Source organism: Mauremys mutica, chromosome 7, assembly GCF_020497125.1.
Source record: "Mauremys mutica isolate MM-2020 ecotype Southern chromosome 7, ASM2049712v1, whole genome shotgun sequence".
NCBI lineage: Eukaryota > Metazoa > Chordata > Testudines > Geoemydidae > Mauremys > Mauremys mutica.
Window position 1 is genome coordinate 30,815,418 of NC_059078.1, and position 23,024 is coordinate 30,838,441.

The following is a 23,024-nucleotide window of genomic DNA, read 5'->3' on the forward strand; positions in this document are numbered from 1 at the left end:
ATTGTTTACAGTATTATTGCAAGGGGCACGGCTCTTCTAATTTTTTATTCAATTTTTACCATAAGGGCTTATCAGATGCCTCAAGTCAATGAAATGATAAACAGCTTCCTCCAGACAAGCACATTCCACACAGCTAGCCAGCGGGCTGGTTAGCAGTCCAGAACTGCTGACAGCAGCACTGTGGAAGAACCATCCTTAGCAACAGTGCCCTGGCTGCAAGTGCTCAGCTCTTAACACCAGGGAGAGTGGCTAGTGGTTACAGCACAGGGACTACAGACAGGACTTCTGGGTCTAAAGACTCCCTGTGTGATCTTCAGCAAGGCACCCTCCCCTCCTTTGTGCCTCTGTTGCTCAATCTGTAGAATGGAGGGAGATGATCACCCCACCACAAAATATGGGGAATCCTCAGGTAAAAGGCATTACAGATGTTTAGAATTACTAGGCTGGGTTGGCTGTAGCTGTTACAGTGGACACCCTGGTCATTACCCTACTCCCAAGTTGAGACATTTTCGTAGGTGAAGAAAGAGGAATTCACATACGATACTTGGGTTCTGTTCCTAACTTCCAGAGCCTTCCTCTAACCATTAGACATGCTCATTCCCCACAGCACATGGAAACCCAGAAAATAACCCGTTTCTGAGAGCAAAAAGAAATGGCGTTGGGGGATATTTAAAAACAGACACTGGGGTAAGCTTTGCTTCTACTGCCTTGAATGGGCAGCTGCAGCACAATGCCTGCAGCACTGAGCCACAGAGACGGTGGGAAACCTCTTGTTGTGAGCATGTCAAGCAACAAAACTGCCCATTGTTACTATGTGCTGTGGCAGACTTGATTTATTGTGACAGGCGTGTCCAAGAATAACCCATTATTATCCCCATAGCTGACTACTGCATCTATATGGACCAGGCACTTCCTGCACAAAGGGGGTTTTTGGCCTGCCCCTCGAGTGCACAGACAGGTAAGCAGCAGAACGGTGTAACAGCTGCATTAACGCTATTTCCTCGCCTACTTTAAAATGAGTGTCTGCCAAGGTAAAGAGACAAACCTAAAGAAGCCCTAGAGCCAAGTTTGCGAGAAAACCTCAGGGGAGGGAGAGAGGAAGGCACAGGCCCACAGACCTACAATGGGGTGGGGCAGCCTCCATCAGAATGGAGGCCTGAAGGAAGGAGAAGACGAAGGAAAAATGTGAAGTTAATCCCAGCTACAGCTCATCCTTTTCCAAACTGGGTGCATTATGCATCTGAGAAATAGATAAATACAGAAAACTAAAAATGTATTTTATACCGCATTCCTCACAGCATTTGGAGTAGGTTCTGCTGCAGCACATATGTCTCTTGCTATCTTACTATGGGAAGGCTCCAAGCTTCCTCCAGTAAAGCTACCTTCCACCTCTCGTTCTTTTCTCCCCCTCCTACTCCAGGCTTATTCTGCGTTAAAGTTAAACCACAATTCTCTGCAGTTCCCAAAGACGGTTTGCAATCCAAGTATATTTTGCTTCACTTTTAGTCTCTATGTAGTGGGGCCGAGCGGAGAGAAAGACACACACCAGGTGAGAGAGACCAACAAGGGGTGAGGGGGTGGGGGAGAGAACGAGAGAGAAGTGAAACTGATGAGGGAACACGCTGGGCCCTGCCTGCTGGCACTCTGGGGAGCATGATTCTAGTCAGTTTTGCTTGCTGACAGCTGGTGCTGCCTCAAAACAGATGCACTCTAAAGCCTTTGCGCCAGATTTTTTATATATTTTATTTCTTCCTCTCATTCCATCAGCAAGGGATTAACAAGGTTCAGGTCTGATTCCAGTGGCCTGGAAATGGTAAAATATTTATATATGGGCCTATAAAACAAATCCTCCGTACTTGAGCATTCCATTTAAAAAAAACCACCTTTTACTGAAAAAAAATCAGTACTAATACAAGGTTAGTTAAAAACATCTCAGCGCTCACGACCCTAGACTCAGCTTGAAAAACATGAGGGTGCAGGGAAGAGAATATGCAAAAGGCACCTTAATTGAGAATTCCCTGCCCAGGTTGTTCGCAGTGGTGTTGTAGCTATGTTGGTCACAGGATATTAGAGAGACAAGGTGGATGAGGCAATATGTTTTATTGGACCAACTTCTGCTGATTCTTCTTCAGGTCTGTGTAGCTCAAAAGCTTGTCTCTCTCACCAGCAGAAATTGGTCCAAGAAAAGATATTACCTCACCCACCATGTCTGTCACAAGTACCCATATATGCAAATCTAAAGTCAATGAACTCAGGAACAACGGTGTCTAATCTGAAGGCATGACCAGAGGAATAGTCCCACTGATACACAGGAACCTAACCTCTACACCTTCAGGCTCCCTTCTTATGACCCTTTGACCGCACTCCTGTCCCTGTTCTTTTATTAGTTGTCCCCCGCAATTAGTGGGTTTCTGAGGCCCTGTGGAACCTCCCCTTAGGCTGGGGGGGGGGGTTCCGTTAGCATGGGGCGGGCTTTGCCCGCCCTGTTTCCCGGAAACCCAATAGATACACCTTTTAAAGCCAAAACAAGGGCAACCAGATTAGTGTGTGGGCACAGGAAGATCAGTTACCATTTTACAGGCATTAACTGGGGAGCACTTAGGAGTAACAGTCAGGAGATAACTGCATTGATTTGCAGTTTTGGGGGAGAGGACAGAGGTGGGAAGTGAACAGCTAATATGGGGAATCTTCAAATATTTTCCTGCAACCATAGACAAGTGGAATCATAGCTGGAGCCATGTCTACACTACAGACTCTGCCAGCAAGTTCTGTTGGTTGGGGCATGATCCCTGACTTGCATAGCTGTGCCAACAGAAGATCCTAGTGTAGGCACTGCTATACTGGCAAAATTGTGCTTTTACTGGTCTAGCTTGTTTCGCGCAGGAGGGATGGAATAAGCTACACCAGAAAAAGCTTTAAGGGGCAAGTGCTTCTACTACAGATATGGCCTTAGATTTCTTACAGAGTTGTATCACTGGAGCCTAACTCATTATGGTAATGGGAAGGAGCGCTGCCTGGTGGTTAGAGTGAAGAACTAGGAATGAGCTCCTGGATTCTATTACTGACACCACCAACTCACAGCATCCCTTTGCCCCGCTATACAATGGCAATAGTGCCCCGCAGGCAAGCTATGGGACCTCATTTGTCAATGCTTGCAAAGTGGTCCGCAGTCTGACAAAAGGGCTAGAAAATGGATCCCCCCCTTCAGAATCGAGAACTCAGTTTCCCAGTTCTTTAAGTCCAAAGGTTCCAGTGTGTGTCCAATGCTGCGCTCTCCCCAGGGAAGTATGAGCAAATCTGAATTTGGAGATTTATTTGGTGCCTGATGCAGTAATACTATTGCTGCTTTCGATTTGCATTAGCAGCCTCTGGACATCTCCTGCTGTCCTGTTCGTGTGTTCACTGCAACAACAGCTTCAAAAGGGATTTTTCCAGTACCTCCAAAATATCACCACTGGGGGCTGGTAACCATGCAACCAACCATTCACTATCATATACACTGTGTCAGGTTGTTTTGCCCAGACCAGTTTAGAAATGGAGTTAAGTTCTCCATGGTCCAGTCCTGTGGTTTTATTGTTGCTTAATAGATCTCATACTGAGATCACACATCATATACATGAGAAAATATCAAAATAAGGGGCAATTTTGGCACTTACATATCTCTGAAGACTGGCTCTCAGGCAGTTCCTCTGACAGACTTTCCAGCTGAAGAGTTTAAACTACTGACACTCTTTTCTGGTAAAACAGATTTGCTGATAATCAATGCTTAAGCCTCACGACTCATACTGCATGCACCACAACAGCACCTTCCACACTGTACCATTGTTACAAGGAGCTCTTTATTAATATCAATTCAGCTCCAACGTCCCTGAGGAATGTTATGCCCATTTTACAAATGTTTCAACTGGGTCAGAGAGAGAGGAGGACAGACTTGCCTGACATCACATACTGAGGCAAGAGCACAGCTGGGAATAAAATCCAGGAGATCTGATTCACAGTCCTCCTTTCCCCAATCCTGGTTCTAATCCACTAGCCCACACCCCTCTTCCAGAACTGGAAATAGAACCCAGAAGTCCTGACTCCCAGCCCAACCCTCTTGCTCTAACTGGCTGGAAGTTAAAGCCAGACACATTCAAATTAGAAACAAGGCAGAAGAATTCAGCCATGAGAGTCAATCACTGGAACAAACTCCCGAGGGAACTCCTGCATTCTCCATCTCTCAACGGCTTTCATCCAGACTAGATGCCTCTCTGGAAGATGCTTTAGTCAGACAGAAGTTACTGGGCTCCATACAGTAGAAACTGGGTGAAATTCTCTGACCTGTGGTACACAGGAGATTAGACTAGACAATGTAATGAACCCTTCTGGTTTTAAATTCTAGGAATCTAACCAGTAGAGTCCACTTCCTTCCTAGGGCAGGAATGGAGCACAGAAGCCTTGACTCTTAGTCCTCCCTATTGAACCACTAGCCCACATTCCTTCAGTGGCAAATTTCTCACAGGTTCAAGAGGTTTTAAGGAACCGTAGGATACTATGGGGAATCCAGGCAGAACTCTTCCACTGTGGTAAAGAGCAGAGAAAAAGCTGCCATTGAAGCAAACTGTCAGTGAGATTTTAAAGCCAATGAGACATGCATAGGGATAATAGAATCTACTTAGAAACCCAGTGGGACTGTTTTGTGATATGTGATTTAGTACAGCCCTAATCCACCTGCTGGTCTGGGACAGATACCTAACAGCAACAGCACAACTTCCCTGTGGAGCAACAATGGCCACACTAAGTATAAGCTAAACTTATTTCAACCAGAACTGAGAACTGTAACCAATTCACTGCTTTTTCACAGTAGGGGCTCTGGATATAGATGAGTGACATTTGCAGAGGGGAACATAAACAGCAAGTCTGTAAACAAGTCAACACTGAGGTGGCTAAACGAGGATTTAGCCATTAATGTGGCTCAGGCCAAAGTGAATTCAACTGTAGCTGGGAGAGTGTTGGGTTTGTTAGTTTCTGGTGTGAAAAGCTTCAGCATTGGGGGTAAGCTATTCCACAGTTGCTATTTGGCTAGGCAGCAATATTGAAGCACACTGGACACCTCTGGCCATTAGAGAGCATAGCTGTAGCTAACAGTTGTTCTCTCAACGTGAGCAGGTCCAGAATTTTACAGCCATACCAGATTCTAAATCCAAAACATCCTTCTTCATTTAAACCCTCTGAACCTCATTTCAAACCTTGCCCAAGGACTCATATTTGTATAATCCCCAAAGGATCATGTCTCATCTGTACTAGTGTATGTCACCCAGAATTACTTTAGAATCTGTACGAGTACTGCCCCAGGCACTGCACAGACACAGTGAGACAATCCCTGTCCTGAAGTGCTTACAATCCAAACAGACGATGCAGTCAAAGGGCGGGGAAGGGAAACAGAGGCACAGAGTAGCAAAATGACTTGTCCATGGTCACATGGCAAGTCAATGGCAGAACTCTGAATAAAAGACAGAACTCTATCTCCTAGTCCAGTGCTCTTGCCTTTGGATCAAACTGCCTCCCCACTGTAGATCATGAGAACCTGAATGCTGTGACACTTGTCTGACATGCACCATCTTACACAAATCTTGTCAATTCTTCATGTTACTAGGCTCTCTGCAGGAGTAACTGGATGATATCAGGCCTGTGTTATATAGGAGATCAGACTAGATAATCTCTTGGTCCCTTCTAGCCTTAAAATCTAGGAATCCATGTTTAGATGCTCTGGCACAGTGGTCACCAACCCGGCAATTGCGATTGACTGGTTGATCCTGGAGTCTCTGCCAGTCGATCGCGATCTCTGGGCCGCTAAAAGTCCGGCGGCACAGCTGGGATCAGGCAGGCTGCCTGCCTGCCGTGGCCCCACGCCGCGCCCAGAAACAGCTGGCACATCTCTGTGGCCCCTGGGGGCGAAGGGAAGGTGGCTCCATGTGCTGCCCTCACCTCCAGCACTATCTCTGCAGCTCTTGCAGGAATGGGCAGTGCATGGAGACCCGCTGGCCCCCTTCCCCCCAGGGGCCGCTGAGAAATGCCAGCGGCCAGTAGTGTGCAGCCATGGTAGGCAGCCTGGCTGAGCCTGGCTGCACTGCCGGCTGGGAGCTGTCTGTGGTAAGGGCCTCCCGGCCGGAGTCTACACCTCAAACCCCCTCCTGCACCCCAACCCCCTGCCCCAGCCCGGAGCCCCCTCCTGCACCGAACTCTCTCCCAGAGCCCACACCCCTCATTCCTGCATCCCAACCTCCTGCCCCAGGCTCAGCCAATGCACACCCCACAGTTGAGAATGTTACACTGATTTGTGACCATCCCTGAAGGATTTTGGATCTATAAACCACAAATGACACTAATAAAAAGTAAAATTAATGAAATGGCCAGTGGATTCTATGAGATTAAGTGCAATGTGACCATATGACCTGCACCCAAACTCCCTCCCAGAGCTTGCACCCCACACTTCTGCACCTCAATCCCCTGCCTCAGCCCACATTCCCCCCCACACACACACACTGAACCCCTCGGCCCCAGGCCAGAGCCTGCACCCCCTCCCACACTCCAACGCCCTGCCCCAGACCAGGGGAAGTGAGTGAAGATGGAGGAGAGCGAGGGAGGGAGGGGGGAACGGAGTGAGCGGGGGCAGGGCAGATCCTGGGTTGATTTTAAATGCAAAAAGAGATCTTGTGCGTAAAAAGGTTGGAGACCACTGCTCTGGCATATAGTCTCTAGATGGTCCATGGTTCCTGCTCTAGAATTAGCAACATGAGACAGGCACCTGCCCATGATCCAGCTGCAGGGTACAGAATGCTCCTCAGAGGAGAGTTTACCTGAAGGAGCGACAGATTAAGTGGAGACAGTCTGGAATCTTTGTTGACTCACGCTACATGCTCAGCTCCTCTCCTGCTGGAGCTTTGGCTGTGTTTGTCTTCCATGGTGTGGGTAAAGCGAAAAATCCCCATTTATGCAACACCCTCTTCCCAACCTTTTCTGCTTATTTAACCTTCCCTCCCACTCGGTTCAAACGGGAAATGAAGGCTTTGAAGATGACTGCATTATAGCATTTCCATGGTACTGACAAACTCTCACCCAATAGTGTCTGTAATGAATTGACAAGACAAGACTTAACATGTGACTCCTAGAACTACTAATTTTTATATGACCAGCCTGGAGATATTTTATTCACCCCCTATCATAGGCTATGTAAAAAACACCATCCTTGGAACTACCTATGCCCCTTACTTGTAAAATTCAGCTCTTATTTCATCCAGAAAACTCCAAGCACTTTACAAAGAAAAGTATGAATGATGGCCCTCAGTCTACAGACAGGGAAATGGAGATATAAAGGATAAAGGAATCCCATGTGTCTTCCCTGTCCACTGTACTGAGCCAGCTCTGCATTCATTCATAGGGTGACCAGATAGCAAATGTGAAAAATCAGGACAGGGGGTGTGGGGGGGGGGAAATAGGATCCCATATAAAAAAAAAGCCCCAAATATCGGGACTCTCCCTATAAAATCAGGACATCTGGTCACCCTACTCATTCACCTAAACACATGGTTAAATGCTACAGAAAATGCAGAGCAACAGACTCTGGCTGGTCCCTAGGCACTATAATAAACATGGTTACTAATAGCTAGCTACCATGTGCTATTAATTGGGAGAGGTACTCCCCCAGCTGATCAATCCATGATATACAGGGAGTATGGTTTAGTGGTCAACACACCACAATAATGGAAATCTGGACCCCTGGGTTCCACCCTCAGTTCTGCCACCAATTCGCTGCAATACTTTGGGACTTCTCTCTGTGCCTATAAAACTGCGAGGGAGGTCAGTGAAGTTGCCATGCTGGAGCATAGGGAGCACTGTAAATTGCTTGGTCAAGGGCATTACAGATGTGTCGAGTACTACTTATGGAGTGCTGTTCAGTATACATGGTACTTTATGGACACAGGTCTCTGCCCCTCATTAATAAGAGATGCTATTTGGAAGCCATGCTAAGGCCAGAAGTATTTGGGCATAGGCACATGCTGATTAGTTAGAGCCACGGTGATAACTAGAACTGTGTTCATTGGTACTCTGGGGCTAGCCCAGTTCCTTTGTTAACCTGAGGAGATACCAGTCGTAGTCAACAACTAACTGGTGAGGAGGCCGGGGAATGGAGGACAACTGTGTATGCACCACTCCGTTGGCGGCAGACTGCGTGCCAGCAATATGGGAACAGGCAGCTTGCCAAGCCTGCAGCTCTCACTCTTGGATATTCACAAACAGAGGCGGCAGAGGCACGGCAGCGAGAGAGAAATGTCAGCGTCACTTCTCAGACAAGTCTACCTGAACACGGAGTCCCCAGTAGGCTGTGTGGGCAGCACGTACGAATCAGACATACCCTTGGTTCAAGATACTCTCTCCTCCACAGGCTAGAGAGAGGCAAAGTATATCCTACTCTTAATGTGTAGGCTCAGTTTGTGCCAATAGCATTTCTCTTCTTGATGGCAGCTTGCAACGTACCCAACGTGGTGTCCCCTGGAAATAAAACTTCCCACTGCTGCTTATGTATATAGCACCTGCTTTCCTGGAGAAAGGAAATTTTATGGCCTTATGAGGTGTGAACTCAGTATAACCCTTCTCTCATCACCATCCAAAATTGCTTTGCTGCATACGCTACTGCTGCACACATATTAAGACCCGTTATCCAAGGAGTGTGCAGTCTTTTACAAACTTTAATTAAGCTTCTCAGCACTCTGGAAAGCCCAGAGCTTAGTAACCATATTGCCAAAGGGTAAGCTAAGGCAGAGACGTGAAGCGACTCATTCAACCTTACTCAGCAAGGCAATGGAAGAGCTAGGGTTGGACTCTGGTCGCCTGAGCACAAGAGTCCCAGAGTTGAGGCTAGAACCCAGGCATCCTGACTCTCAGTTCCACCATCTTCTAAGCTCTAGATCCTCCCTTCACAGAGCTGGGGACAGAACCCAGGCATCCTGACTCCCAGCTTCTCTGCTTCAACCATTAAGCTGCACAGTCTTCTGCTTGTCCTTAATGTGAAGTTAAGCAGAAGAGAAGAATGAGGGGGGATTTGATAGCTGCTTTCAACTACCTGAAAGGGGGTTCCAAAGAGGATGGATCTAGACTGTTCTCAGTGGTACCAGATGACAGAACAAGGAGTAATGGTCTCAAGTTGCAGTGGGGGAGGTTTAGGTTGGATATTAGGAAAAACTTTTTCCACTAGGAGGGTGGTGAAGCACTGGAATGGGTGAACTAGGGAAGTGATGGAATCTCCTTCCTTAGGAGGTTTTTAAGTCAGGCTTAAAGACCTGGCTGGGATGATTTAGTTGGGAATTGGTCCAGCTTTAAGCAGGGGGTTGGACTAGATGACCTCCTGAGGTCCCTTCCAACCCTGATATTCTATAATTCTATGTTTGATGCAAGAACAAATCCATTTAAAAAACCAATGAAATGATAACTGAAGTAAGAATGCAGAGCCAGCATTGCTCTCCCTAGATCGCGGCTCCTTGCAGTTTCCCTGAAAGGAATTCTGCATGAGTGTCTTTGGTGCACTGCAGACCAGACACCTAGAACAGTTTCTTAAGCATTATGCTTGCCCTTAATGTGAAGTCAAGCAGAGGGCCAGAAGAAAGACTGGTGGGATCGCAGCACACAGATAACTATGAAGTGGGATAAGATGTGCCAGGAAGGGAATTGGGACTTTTTAACAAACAACCTGAAATCTCATTCAAGCTCAGAGAAAAGGCATTCCACCTTGTAGCGCAGTGTAGCACTCCTAGCCATGCAACCAGAACAACTGTACCTGCCTCTCCTGCTGCCCTAATCATCAACCATTTGGGAAAGTGTCTTGTGTTTTCCCATGCACCAGTCACCTGTTAGCTGAGGCATGCACCTGCTCACAGAAAACCAGTGCTGCAGCATAAGCAGTGCTAGAAAGAATGTAGGGCCCAGGAGGAGAAAGGGGAGCACAGAGCCGATTGAAGACTGCTCCAACCATACTGAAGAGTCCATGATCCCCTCCACACTTTCTCTTGGTGCATTTTCCACATATAACCCCTCACCCCCTACTTGTTCCCCACAAAAGCCGTCAATGGATCTTCCAGCCTCATCACTTCAGCTACACTCTGCAACACTCCTACTAAGATAGCTTAACTCGCCAGCTGATTGCTGTATCTCAAACTCCAACACCAACCGCATGGCTGGAAGATAACAGCGCTCACATGAACCCACGCAGGCACACTGTACTCAACTTGTTTACAGGCAAAAGGATTAAAAACCTGAGGCGGGGGAAGAGTGTTGGGAGGAGGGGAGACAAAGGAAAGCCAAATCCCACCACACAAGCCATTGGGAGCTTTAGCAAGGAAATACCAAGAGGGCCCCCTACCAAGAGATCTTTCCAGAGCATAAAGCAGATACCTATCACTGGCACTTACTAGTATGCCAGATGCTGCTTAAGACCAAGTGACCTTGGAGTTATTGCTAAGTTTTCACAGCTCCTTGTGCTAACAAAGCAAGGTTACTGGGAAGCAAAACATTCTTCAGCGATAACTTGAGTAAAAAAAGCAGCACTGGCCAAGCGTCAAAGGAAACAAAGCAGATATTTGTGCTGGCTAAAGTGACAAAGCCTGAGCTCCCTCAACTCCCATGGAAGGCAGAGGGAACTGCTGGGGCTCAGCACCTCTGCAGACCTAGGGCAGCATGTGTACCGAATCCCAGGAACTGCTTCCAATCACTATGGGGCATGGAGGCTGCTACTACAACGCCAAAAGGGCCCCTCAGCAGTTAGAGCTTGATATTTAGACTGCAAGCTCTCCAGAACAGAGACTCTCTCCCCTTACGTGTCTGGATGGCACCTGGTACAACAGGGCTCAATCTTAGTACTAGGGTAGCACCTGCAAGCCCCAACTGAGATCAGGGTCCCATTATGAGGTGCACTTTATTAATATGGTAGCACCTAAAAGCTCCAAGTACTATGAATGCAAGACACCTTAATGGGTACAGGTCTGTCGCATCTTACACACATTTAACATGCACAATTTCAGCTTTACGTGGTCAGCAAAAAACAATACAAAAAAGAGAAATAATTTCAATACTGTACCTGTAGTGCGGGCGTTTCCGCCCGCCATTACACTCAATGTAATTTTGACTATACGCGATTTTCGCTCTACGCGCCGACTGTGGAATGTAACCCCAGCGTAAGATGCGACAGACCTGTATCTGCAATCAATTGAGGTCCTCAGGGCAGTATGGTGGTACACAATAATTGGGGCCTCTAACCTCAGTTGAAGCTTCTAGGGACTATTGTAGAAGTATTACTACTAATGTGCACACCATAATGGGGGCCCTGATCTCAGTTGGGGCCTCTAGTACCACCAAAATAAATATAAGGAACAAACATAAAAAAGCAGTGTTGTTGTAGCTGTGCTGGTCCCAGAATATGGGAGAAAAGTCAGACACATCTCTCTGCAACATGTTCACTGAGTCTCCTTTCAGAAGCAACATGGCCTAACAGATTGAGTTGGGGCCATACATTCAATTTCTAATCCCCACTCTGACACAGACTGACTGCCAGAATGAGAGTAGAGTCACTTCGCATATCTCGCTTTTCCTGTCTACATAGAGGGGATATCCCCTACACCACAGGGATGTTTGAGGCTCAATTCATGCAGCCTTGCAAAATCCTACTTGCCCCTGCGAGAATTATTTTTGCCTTAGCAAATGAAGCTGTTTATTGTCACCCTCATAATACAGTGCCAGAGATGAGATTTGGGGTTAGAATGGGGAGTTCTAAAAGCCTGAGTTGAAGGCACAGGGGCAAATGCCAAGGATTCTTAGAGTAGCAGCCTGGTAACCAACCACACAAAACAGCAGGCCCATAGCACCTTGTCAAACGGCTACAAGTATGAACAGCACCAGGAGGTTTAATTTCCACTCAATGAGACGAGCTGGTGCCATCCTGCAGAATGAGCGTACAAGGCGATATAGAGGGCCAAACCAGCCTTCCTAGGATCCTACCTTTTGACTCTAGGGAGTTTCAAACATAACATGCCAAGCATTAAGCCATCTCCCAGGTTTTGCATTACTGCAAGTGGGAAAAGACTGAGTGTGGGGATTATTCACCATCACCGAAATAACATGGGGCCACAGTCAGTTCTGCTGGTCAGACTATGCCATATACATCATCAGTAAAAACAGCTGGAGATATAAAAAGCGCCATTACTGGTGAGACTGCATATGCTCCTTGCTCAAAGACTCCCATTTGGCATCCTAATTCCAATTCCACTGAAGCTTTTCCCCTGGCAGCTCCAATTATTATATCCTGATTTGCAGATTTCTTGGCTTCTAAGAACAAAGGGAGAGAATGAGGGTGTGCTGTTTGCACTGGGCTAATTAGAGGCTTTAATGTCATTCTGGTCAATAAGATCCCAGAGCAAAGGGGGGTGGCAGGGAGATGGAGTTGGAATGAACAAAGACAACTGAAAAATGCTTATGCCAGGAAAGAAATAACTGGTTTAAAGAAACTCAGTGTCCCATCAGGGGTTCTAAGAATAATTCTGACACACCCAGCCTACTTGAAAGCTAGGGTGTTAGTTACAGTCTTGTCACTGAGAAATCCCAGATTATTTCAGAGACAAAAAGGCAACACACCTTGCTGCTCCTATCACTTCTCAGGAGGAGCTAAAATAGGTGTGACAGCTGCGGCCTGCAAACACCCAGCTAGATCCAAAAAAGCACAACCCTGAGATGGCAATTAACTACAGTCCCATATACTCACTAGCCCATTAATCTTCTTCCATATCGAGGCAGTCATCAGGAGCTGTTAGACAGGCTAGCTCCCGATTCTCATGGCTGGTAACTCCGGTTTGTCCCAACTCCATACAAGAACTGAAAAGTACTTCCCTGTGCTGAGGCACCGCCCCTTTCTCTCCACCATGGCATGGAGGGGAGGCAGGTTTTTTTTTTTTTTTTTTTTTAAAGAACTTCCTGCAGCTGGGCAGTGCAGAGCAAAAGCAGCTGCACCGTGAGAAACCTGGAAGCTGTAAAAATTAAACACACAGGGGAAAAACACACCCCATGATGGTGCTCTCTCCCCACCAGAAGAGGGCTGGCATCCTTCCAGGAACTTATGATACTACTACCTCCACAAAAATTATCAAGGAGGCGCTGTGTTCAGGGCTGGGGCAGAACAGGAGGAAAGGGGAGACTTAGATCACAGGAGTGGGACTCAAAGATAGGTTGAGGAAGCACTGCAACTTAAGTGGTGCGAGCAAGTATCCCATGGTATCCTTGAGCAGCTAATGACCTAGCTTTCTAGAAGTGAAGAGCAATAAAGAGGGTGGACGTTCAGCACTTCTCTGAAAAATCAGGCTGCTCTAAAGCATCTTAAATTGAACACCCAAAATCACTAGTCACTTTGGCAAAATGTCAGCCAACAGATTCTGATGGTTGAAAACCAAACAAGGTCACAGTTGGAATGGTCACAATTGGCAGCGTTCCCAGTGTTGTATACCGCAGTTTCAGTCCCAGACAACTTAATCTCTAGTTCTCTATTTCTTTAGGTCCCCTTGGTTAACACCAGCCTCCCCCATCACCCTTTTAGTTCACATGATCTTAGGTCTTATCTTCAGCAACTGCCATCAGCATAATTTCTTCCCATTTCATTCTCCCTCTCAGCTGAGAGTTGTGCCTATGCCTAAATCACTTTCCCCACTTCTGCCTCTAGTTCTAACCTTCAAAGGATTTTGAGGGAGACAGTTTATCTGGGAGACATCACAGAAAGAAGCTTTTACAATATCAGTCCCCAACCTAGAACAGTCATTTTAAGACTTCAAAAGCAGTTCTGGTCTTTGTTTTCAGACACAGGGAATTTCAAGAGAAGTGGCAATGGTTTCATTACAGGCTCCTCCAACCCATCCACAAAGACTGAGTGAGTGGCTCCCAAATACTTGTCCTTGCACATTCTTATTTGGGGCAGGCATTACCCAGAAAGGATGCATCTGCATGTGCAGAGTTTGCTTTCTCTCCCCAGCCACGCCCCTTTACTGAGCCAAAGGCAGTAATCTGAACAGAGATCATCTCGTCTGGTTCTAGACAGTGTTCCCCAGAGATCTGCCGAAACAGCTGGTCACAAAACTAAAATCCTGCTCGTTTGGCCTCCTGGTTTAATTCCACAAGCTGCTGTTAAAAGCAAATCATTTGCGAGTGGCTCCAAATCCACCCTCCCTGAAGGCCGTGATGCTAGCGTTCTATACAGGATGCTACAACTTCTCTGCAGTGAGGCACTAGGCTCAAAATCAACACTGAATCATGGTGCTTCACTGAGTCTGCTTGATTTTTGGAAAGCAGTAAACTATCCCCCCATCCACACCCCCATCCACAGAGTCTTGGGCTGGGCCTATACGGCTCCCTTACACATGCTAGGACAAGATAGTCTAGATAGGTCTTTTCCATTCCCAGAGAGTGTCATCGGACATCTGAGGTGGTTGCTGGGAAGAATGCTACTTACCATTCTATGGTAGTCTCCTTTATACACACCCTACAGCCCATTAATACTCAAAGAAACTTGCCAACCCCTTTGACTGCTATGTCCTGTCTCATAACACTTTATGTTATAAAGTGACTTTCACCAGAAAATCTCAGATCACTTTTAGTCACTAAGCAAACCTCACCCACACCCCAAGAAGTAGGAATAAGCTCCATTTATAACATAAATTGATTCATTAACGGGTTAAGTGGCTTGTTCCTGTGGTTGATGGAAGGATGGTGCAGTGGTTAGCGACTTGAGTACCAGCTTCAATTCAATGCTGCACCACAGATTTCCTGGGGGCCGGCAGCAGGCATGTCACTTAGTTTCTCTGTGCCTCAGTTCCCCATTTGTACAATGGGGATAATAGCACTGCCATTCACACAAAGGTTGTGAAGATAAATACACGGTAATAGGGGCACATAAGTAACCAAGATAGAGTGAAAGATACATGACCCCAGTGGCAGGATGAGGAATAGAACCCAGGAATCCTGATTCATTAATTGCCTGCTCCAACTACAAGGTTCCAGCTATATGGCAACCCCTTTGGAACATGCCTCGGTCTCAGCCATGAGATCTGACCAGCTGCTTGGTGAGTCAAAGAGGTCGCAGCACATTTCAGATGAAAACCCTCTTGGAGACTGTGTGCATGCCCAGAGCCATACAGACTTCGTTTTATTGGCTGATCTTCAAAGCTACCATGTAATCTGAGACTGAACTTTGTGTTCTCCTACCCTCTTCGTCTCCTTTACAAAAACATGCTGAGGACACTTTTGCAGAGGGCTTAGCCTTCCTATTCTATTTCTGCCTCTCAGCAGGGAATGGCAATTTTAAAAGGTGTTCAGAAGGGCTGAACATTGACACCTTTATAACAATGTCACATCCCCCTACAATGGGATTCTGAATCAACTGTTCCTCCCCGCTCCTGGAGCTTGGGAACAGGAATAGGGAGGTAAAGTACATTCAGTATTTTAAAAATAGGAGGTTTTAAATTGAATCGTCACAGGAAACATTGGGTTTGTGCCACTCTTTTTAAAGAAGGCCTAGATGGTTTTGTCCCTCTATTTATTTATTTATTTATTTATTTTAAGCCTGTAAAATTTGTATCTATGTTGTGGTAGTGCCAAGATGCCCCAGCCAAGACTGGGGGTCCTCCCCATCATGCCAGGCACTGCACAGACCCCCAAATGAGAATGCCCCCATGATGCTGGGCACTGCCCAGACATATAGCTAGAGACAGATCCTGCCCCCAAGAGCTTACCATCTAAACATAGGAAGGATTATTTTTCCCCATTTGACAGATGGGGAAACTGAGGTGCAGAGTGAGCCGACTTGCTCAAGATCACACCAGGAGTCTGTAGCAGAGCAAGGAATTAAACCCAGATCTCAAGTGCTATTAATTATTAATATCTGTGTGGCAGTAGTGCCTAGGAGCCCCACTGATGGACCAGGACTCCATTGGGCTAGGCCAGGGGTCCCCAACACGGTGCCCGTGGGTGCCATGGCGCCCGCAGGGGCATCTAAATGAGCCCACATCCTGGCTGGCGGTCGAGCATCTGCCGAAATTGTGCGGCATTTCGGTGGATGCTTGACCACCGCCACAGTCCTTCGTCTGGCGCCAGCCAGACAAAAAGGCTGGGGACCACTGGGCTAGACCTTGCACAGGCCATCCTTCTGGAAGTATCAAGGCTGATGTTTTCAATTTAAAGACTCAGTGGGCGGAAGGGGCTGTGTCACGCATCTGGGGAGCTCTCAGCCTTTTAAGGGCTAAAGAGTAGAACGATGGTCCTGTGGTTAGGGCACTAGCCTAGCACTTGGGAGGTCCGGGGTTGAAGTCCCTGGTCTGTCATAGACTCCACATGTGACCATCAGCAAGTTAGTTAGTTTTATATTTGTATATTTATATAGTCTGTGTCCCTTCTTATTCTATTTCTATATAACAGGGATAACAGTGCACTGCTCTACCTTACTGGGGTGGCTATGAGGATAAATACAGTAAAGATGGTGACATGCTTGGCTGCTACAGTTTACAATCGAAGCAAGAGGCATGGAATGCTTGTATTTTTTCTACCAAGTGTTTTAATAAATCACTCACCAAAAAACCCCCAACACAAACACGGGTTCTAAAAATGAAGGAAATGATTTTTCTTTCTCAACGGTAGTAGGGTTGATGCTTCCCCAGGATTACAGCCTCATAATATGTTGAGTTCTCTAGCCAGCCACGGAGTCTTTTAGGCCAGAGATTTTGATATCAAAAGCAAATGGAAATTAGACCTTTCAGGCTATTTTTGTAAATCATGAAGCAACAAATAAAGGACATAAATCCAATTCCTTCACCCAGCCCTCCTTCTAGGTTATCTTTCCAACTGATTTCTGTGTCAGCTCTTAACCCGACCCTCTTTAGGGGGTCTGTCTTCACTGCACTTAGCCCAGATGAGAGACCCTAGGTCACAGCCTAGCATGGGTACAAGCAGCCACGCTGCAGCACCATACCTGAGCTACTCTGTGCTACTGGCGCTTCATTTCCCTGTGTGTTGCCAGGACTTCTGGGGGCACATCCCATGGTTCTCTATGCTGTGGTAAGATGAGCTGCTCTGATTCTTTTCCAGTGAATCAACAGAGAATCTGTCTGTCCTGGGCAGACATGGGGACCTGTGGGAAGGCATGGAAGAACTATGTGAATTTGTAGGTTACCAGCCCAATTGAAAGCAGAACCTGGGCTCTATCCCATAATCACAGCCATGAGCAGCCCAGGCTGAAAGCTCCACTGGGGTGCTTGTCTAAACTGAAGCAAGAGGCATGACTGTGGATGGCAGGGGGCTTGGGGCAATTGCAGCAAAGATAAACCCAAGGAGAAGATCACAAAGCACTTTACAAATGTTGGTTAATTAAATCTCAACATCCTGGGAAGTGGCTAAATAGGATAAGCATATTTAAAACAAGTAAACCAGCAGCACTGGGAGGTTTGGTGAGTAACCACTTGTTCACATTCCCATCCACACAGCAATTTAGCCCAGCTCAAGTAGCTACAAGATTACAAACCCGGATGTCCCTCCCCCAAAAGTCACACAGCAAACGTTTAACTCTGTACCGCTGCAGATGAAGATGGTGAAGAAAGGAAGGAACTGACTAAGCACTCAATAACGTGGGAAGTTGCAACCTACTTGCCTGAGGTGGTAAATGAGATCAGGCATAAAACGTGAGCAGACCAGCCAAACAGGTACTTTAAAAACACAGGCAATCAGAACAAATCTCAGCTGACTGGGGAAACAAAAGCCTTTCTGGAAACAGATGGAACCTGGCAACATTACGTTCAGTTCCTTGGGAGAATCAATTGAGAGGGCATCTGGATTTCTGAACAACTCTTCCTCCCCTCGGCAGACACACTATGGAGGTGGTTTCCGGAAACTCATAATGATAGTTTGGTTACTCAATCACAAGTTGTGAAACCAAAACTGTCAACATGTTCAAAAGAAGAGTTTTATAAAATCCCAGTATACTAGTGCATCTGTTTGAGGGTCTCATTGAATTATACCAGGGAACGGCTCAGTCATTAGATCTTAGGCCTAGTCTACACTACACAGTTAGGTCGACATAAGGCAGCTTACGCCAACCTAATTATGTCAGTGTAAACACTACAGCCTTGTTCTGCCAATGCCAGTGCCCTACTACACCGCCATAACTCCACCTCCACGAGAGGCGTAGCATTTAGGTTGATGTAGTTAGGGTGATGCAATGTCTATGTAGAATCGGCTGTTGGCTGCTTTGTCCCCACTCCCAGCCAGGCTGCTGCCCAGAGACTCCCTGCTCAGGAAGGCAAGAAGCCCGGGCAGCTGCTTCACCCCCTGCTCCCAGCTGGGAATGGGGAGTCAAGAGCCCAGGGGGGCAGCCGAGTGCCTTGGCTCTCAGTACCCCTCTCCAGTCAGTGAGAGCGCTCCTGGTGAGGACACACACCACTGACAGAAGGAGAGTAGTCTGGACATCAGCCACTGCAGTGGCTGTAACTCAACCTAATATAGGTCGACTTAGAGCTGTAGTGCAGACATGCCCATAGATACTTATCTGGCACCCATCACGGTAGTAGCTGAGAGCCTCAAAATCTTTAATGCATTTATCATCCTTAAACCCCTGTGAGGCAAGGCAGTGCTATAATCCCCATTTTACAGATGGGAAACTAAGGCACAGAGAGACTATGCAATGTTGCCCAAGGTTACACAGGACGTCTGGGCTGGGAGTACTCTACCTCTCGTTTTCCCTTGGTGCAATGGTCTGCTGCAATACAGCCTCTCTCCAAGACATGGAAGGAGGGAGACTCAGCTCAAAATGATTTTGGGCAGCACATCCGGTGACTAGATCAGAAGTGACAGATGGACTTTGTGCCTCAGTTTACACCCCACCCCCAAGTAATCCTTTCCCCTTAACTCCCCACAAGCTAATATTCTTAAATGAAGTCTAAGTGACTGGGAAGGGACTACCAAGCAATAGTAGTATCAATAACAACAGTCACTGGGAAAACTTCTGTGGTCCAGTGTATAGGACACTGGCCTGACAGTCAGGATTCTATTCCCAGCTCAGCCACTGATCTGCTTGTGTTACATCGGACAAGTCACTTCCATTACTAACCTTCTATACGAGATGCTGTTATTGTTCTTACACCACTGGCTCTTCTATAGCACTCTTCATCCATAAAGTGCAAAGCACTTTTCAAAGGAGGTCAGTATCAACCCCATTGTACAGAGGGGAAAACTGAGGCACGGGGGGGATGTGACTTTCCCAAGGTCACCGAGCAGGCCAGTGGCAGAGCCAGGAGTTGAACCTGGTCTCCTGAGCCCCAGTCCAGTACTCTATCCACTAGACCACACTGCCCCTACTATGAAGGAGCTCTCTCTACGGTCTACACACAAATTTTACTAGGATAATTGTTGGTTACAGATGTAACTACATTGGTAAAAAAAATTAAGTTATACCAGTACAAGCCCTAGTACAGATGCAGATCTATCAGTATAGCTTATTCCCTCCTTGATGAGAATAGCTATAGCAGCATAACCACCTTTACATTGGAATATCTGCACTCACAGTAGGGGAGTTGTTAAGCGATGCAACTTGTGTTTGAGACAAGGGCTAAATGCAGTAACTCCGTAACCTCAGCGTTGCCATTTCCTTCACCTTTTTATTATTTTTTTTGGGGGGGGGGGAGTAGAGGGGGGGTTTTGTCTCAACCATTTCTGGCTTTATACTAGGAACACTCTCTTCCCTAGTCTCTATAGTCTAGTGCTTATTTAAGGATTTTTAAAGTTATTCCTCCACAGTTATCCAGAATTCCCTATGGGATGCTGGCCTCAGGATGAATTCCTTTCAAAAAGATTTATCCTCAGAGTGTTTGTAACTGTGCCCTTGGTGGCCCCTACACTCGCTGACCTCCAGACTAAATGAAGGCCAAAATAATAAGATGGACCCATCCTTCCTCCCCTTAAAAAAAACAACAAAAAACAAACAAAAAAACCCACACACAATACTCAAGAGAAAGCCTGAGGAGCAAAGTGAGGTTTCCACATGATCATTCCAGTGTGGGCCAAGGAGCTTATCAAGTCTCACATTCAGCAGTTGCCTCAGTGGAAGACTGGAAACCCTTCTTTCCCCTCCCGCCTCCACATTTCCATAAGGCACCTGGCCAACTAAGCAGTATTACAGGGAGTTGGGGAGAGGAGGACAGATTCCTGCCTCTCCCAAGAGGACAGAGTGCAAACCCTTTTAAACACACTTGTATGTAAATTAAGAGCCTTTTGACTGTAGTGCCCTGGGCCTCCCTTCACCCCTCCCCTGTCTGGGTAAGCTGCGTAATCCTTTTGTAAATACTCTTTCAATTTGCTTTTGACCCTACAATTCTTTCAGGCATCTGCCTTTTTGTTGTTCTTGGTCAATCAATTCCATCACAATGTCCCGCTGTCCTAACAAACAATTGATTCCATCCAGTACAGCAGCTAAAAGCAGTTTGCTCTCCATTTAGATGAGCGCTGGGCTGGTTGTTTCCATTGGGAAATCTGGACTGGGGGGGACCCAAAACATTAATTGCTTAAATGCTGGAGGTACATTCCACTGCAATTTCAATTTGCTACAGTGTTTGCTTCCTCCTCTAAACATTCTACATTGTTGCTGCATGCTGTTCCACCATCACTCACTCTAGAAGTGGCTGCATTGTATGGGGTTAATGGGGAGGAATTGTGAAGTGACATATTACACAGATAAATAGTCGCACACCCTTTATTTCACCTGGTTGTGGTGAAGTTTAGTCAATATTAGCAAAATCCCTTTTAATCCAAGCATCTCCAGTAGTATTACCAGCACGGGATAAAGACTGGACCAGAGGCCTAAAATACCTGTGTTTTAATCCCAACTGTGACACAGGCTCCAGCAGTGCAGTAGGCAAATCATACCACCTCTAAGCCTCAGTTTCCCCATCTGTAAAACAGGGTGTCTACCTACTACATTATAAAAAGCAGGGGGACATTTGAAAAGCTAAGTGCATGGCGTAGGGCTGACCCATTGGAAATATTCTAAGATATTTGACAACAAAGTTTACTGCCAAATGTGTATGCTTTTGATGGAAAATTTTGATTTTTTGAAGTGCTACCGCGATGCCTCCTGGGAGTCACAGTTCAGGTGCCTCATATCCCCATTCTCCTCTATGGGCCAGGCTCCCTTGCTGGGCTACATCTCCATGGTGCCCCACAGCCAATAACTGCCATGATGCACCACCTCCTCTCACCAAAAAGGGAAAGTAATGCATCATGAGAGATCTAGTCCAACCAGGGAGCCTGATCTACAGAGGAGCATGAGGAATCCAAACTATAACTTCTACAAAGCAACATGATGGCATTGCAGAATCAAAAAATGGTTTTTATTTCTTGCCAAAATTTCGGCGAGAACAAAATTTTCTAACCATCCCTGATATGGAGTATTATGCCCTGGATTTGTTTCAGCCTCCATGATTTTCCTGCAAGCACCATATGTTTGCTCCAATTACATCAGACACAAAAATCAGGTATCCTTCCATCTGCACTAAGCAGTAATAAATCCTCGTTCTCTTCAGCAGATCCTCTGTCCCCAGGTGCTTTGAGAGCAAATGATTTGTTCTAATCTTGCAACTGTAACTCTCAAAACAGACAATTCTGGGAATGAGACTAGTTTCTTTACAAGGCTTTTTGGATTTTGAGAATATAGCTCCAACCGATGGAGGTTTTCAGCAGCTCATTTTCCATGAGACAAGAGACAGTGAGGACTGATTTTGATATTCTGCCTTTTCTCCCCAGAGCACTCAACAACTTTAAGAAATGGATGACAAGGTACATACACAGGAGGCACTTCACCAAGGTGCATGAAAGATGTTGTTCAAAGAGCAAAGATTGTCACTCACTGTGTGTGTGTCTGTAAAGTGGCTAGCATTGGGCCTGTATCTTTCTTGGGGCACCCAGGTGCTACTGTCATATAAATGAATAATAAACTGTCAATTAAATGCAGCCACCTCTGGTGCTGCAGCTGTTTACAGCAATGCTACCAAACATTTAGGATTGGAAAGGAGGATAACCACACCATTGCAAGGGGAAATCTATCTATGGGTTTTTATACTGCTGCCAATTACCATAGTATGAGAGCACCTTCCGTGAATTTAAGGTGATAAATTATAATTATCCAAATAAAACATTTGTCAGGTCACTGGGACTATGTGCTCCTCCTTTGGGAGAAAGCCACGAGATTCCAAGAGTCATACAGTGTGCCTATTTGAACGCTAGCCACGTGGAACACACTCATAGAAACATCTTGAATTAAAATCAAGTTGACATTGGGTCAGCAAAAAAAAAAAATCACAAACTTGAGGGCACAAGTGCTCCAGACCTCACATTTTTCAAGTGTCACATGAAGAACATCAATAAGTTACCACAACATGGAGACCTAAGCAACTAAGAAATATACAGGTTGGGATTTCCTTTTTTAAATATAAGCCATGCAGAGTTGAAACTATACAAGCACTGTTTTTGTACTAGGCTAACTGCACAGAAAGCTGATAAATATTATCTGGACAAAATTACAAGCAAAGGGGGGTATTCCATAATTTAAATATCTACAAGAACAGAGGAATCTATTCAGAGCCTAAATGGTTTATTTAAAAAAATGCCTAATGAAGCTTTAACATCTAGTATTTGACACTTCATCATTAAGGGATTGGTTTTACAGCTTGTATTCAGTTGGATATTGGCAGAATGCCTTATCTGCTGTAGTTCACAAGCATTTTTTTCAACGTTTCAAACAGGAGTGGGTTTAAAAAACATGTTTAACAGTATTTCTTATTTTTTAAGGATTATTCAAAGAGGTTAAAAAAAAAGGCTTTTATGCCAAAAAACTACTCTGGTAACAAGGCAAAGGCATAGCTTGCCATATGGTTTAAGCTACACGGGACTGAACTTAATTTAGAATTTAATTGCTTTCTGCA

At 46.0% G+C, this 23,024-nt stretch overlaps 1 protein-coding gene across 8 annotated transcripts in view; it reads right to left on the reverse strand.

Moving 5' to 3' along the window:
* Nucleotides 1-23,024, reverse strand: part of MARK2 (microtubule affinity regulating kinase 2) — a 104,729-nt gene that overhangs the window by 59,851 nt on the left and 21,854 nt on the right. The window contains exon 1 of one of the 8 annotated variants that reach the window (XM_045023326.1): nt 12,788-12,921. The exons of the other annotated variants lie outside the window; for them this stretch is intronic. Coding sequence (XP_044879261.1) covers nt 12,788-12,823 — 36 coding nt within the window. The 5' untranslated portion in view covers nt 12,824-12,921. Of the gene's footprint in view, nt 1-12,787; nt 12,922-23,024 lie in introns of those variants that run through there. 8 annotated transcript variants of the gene reach the window in all.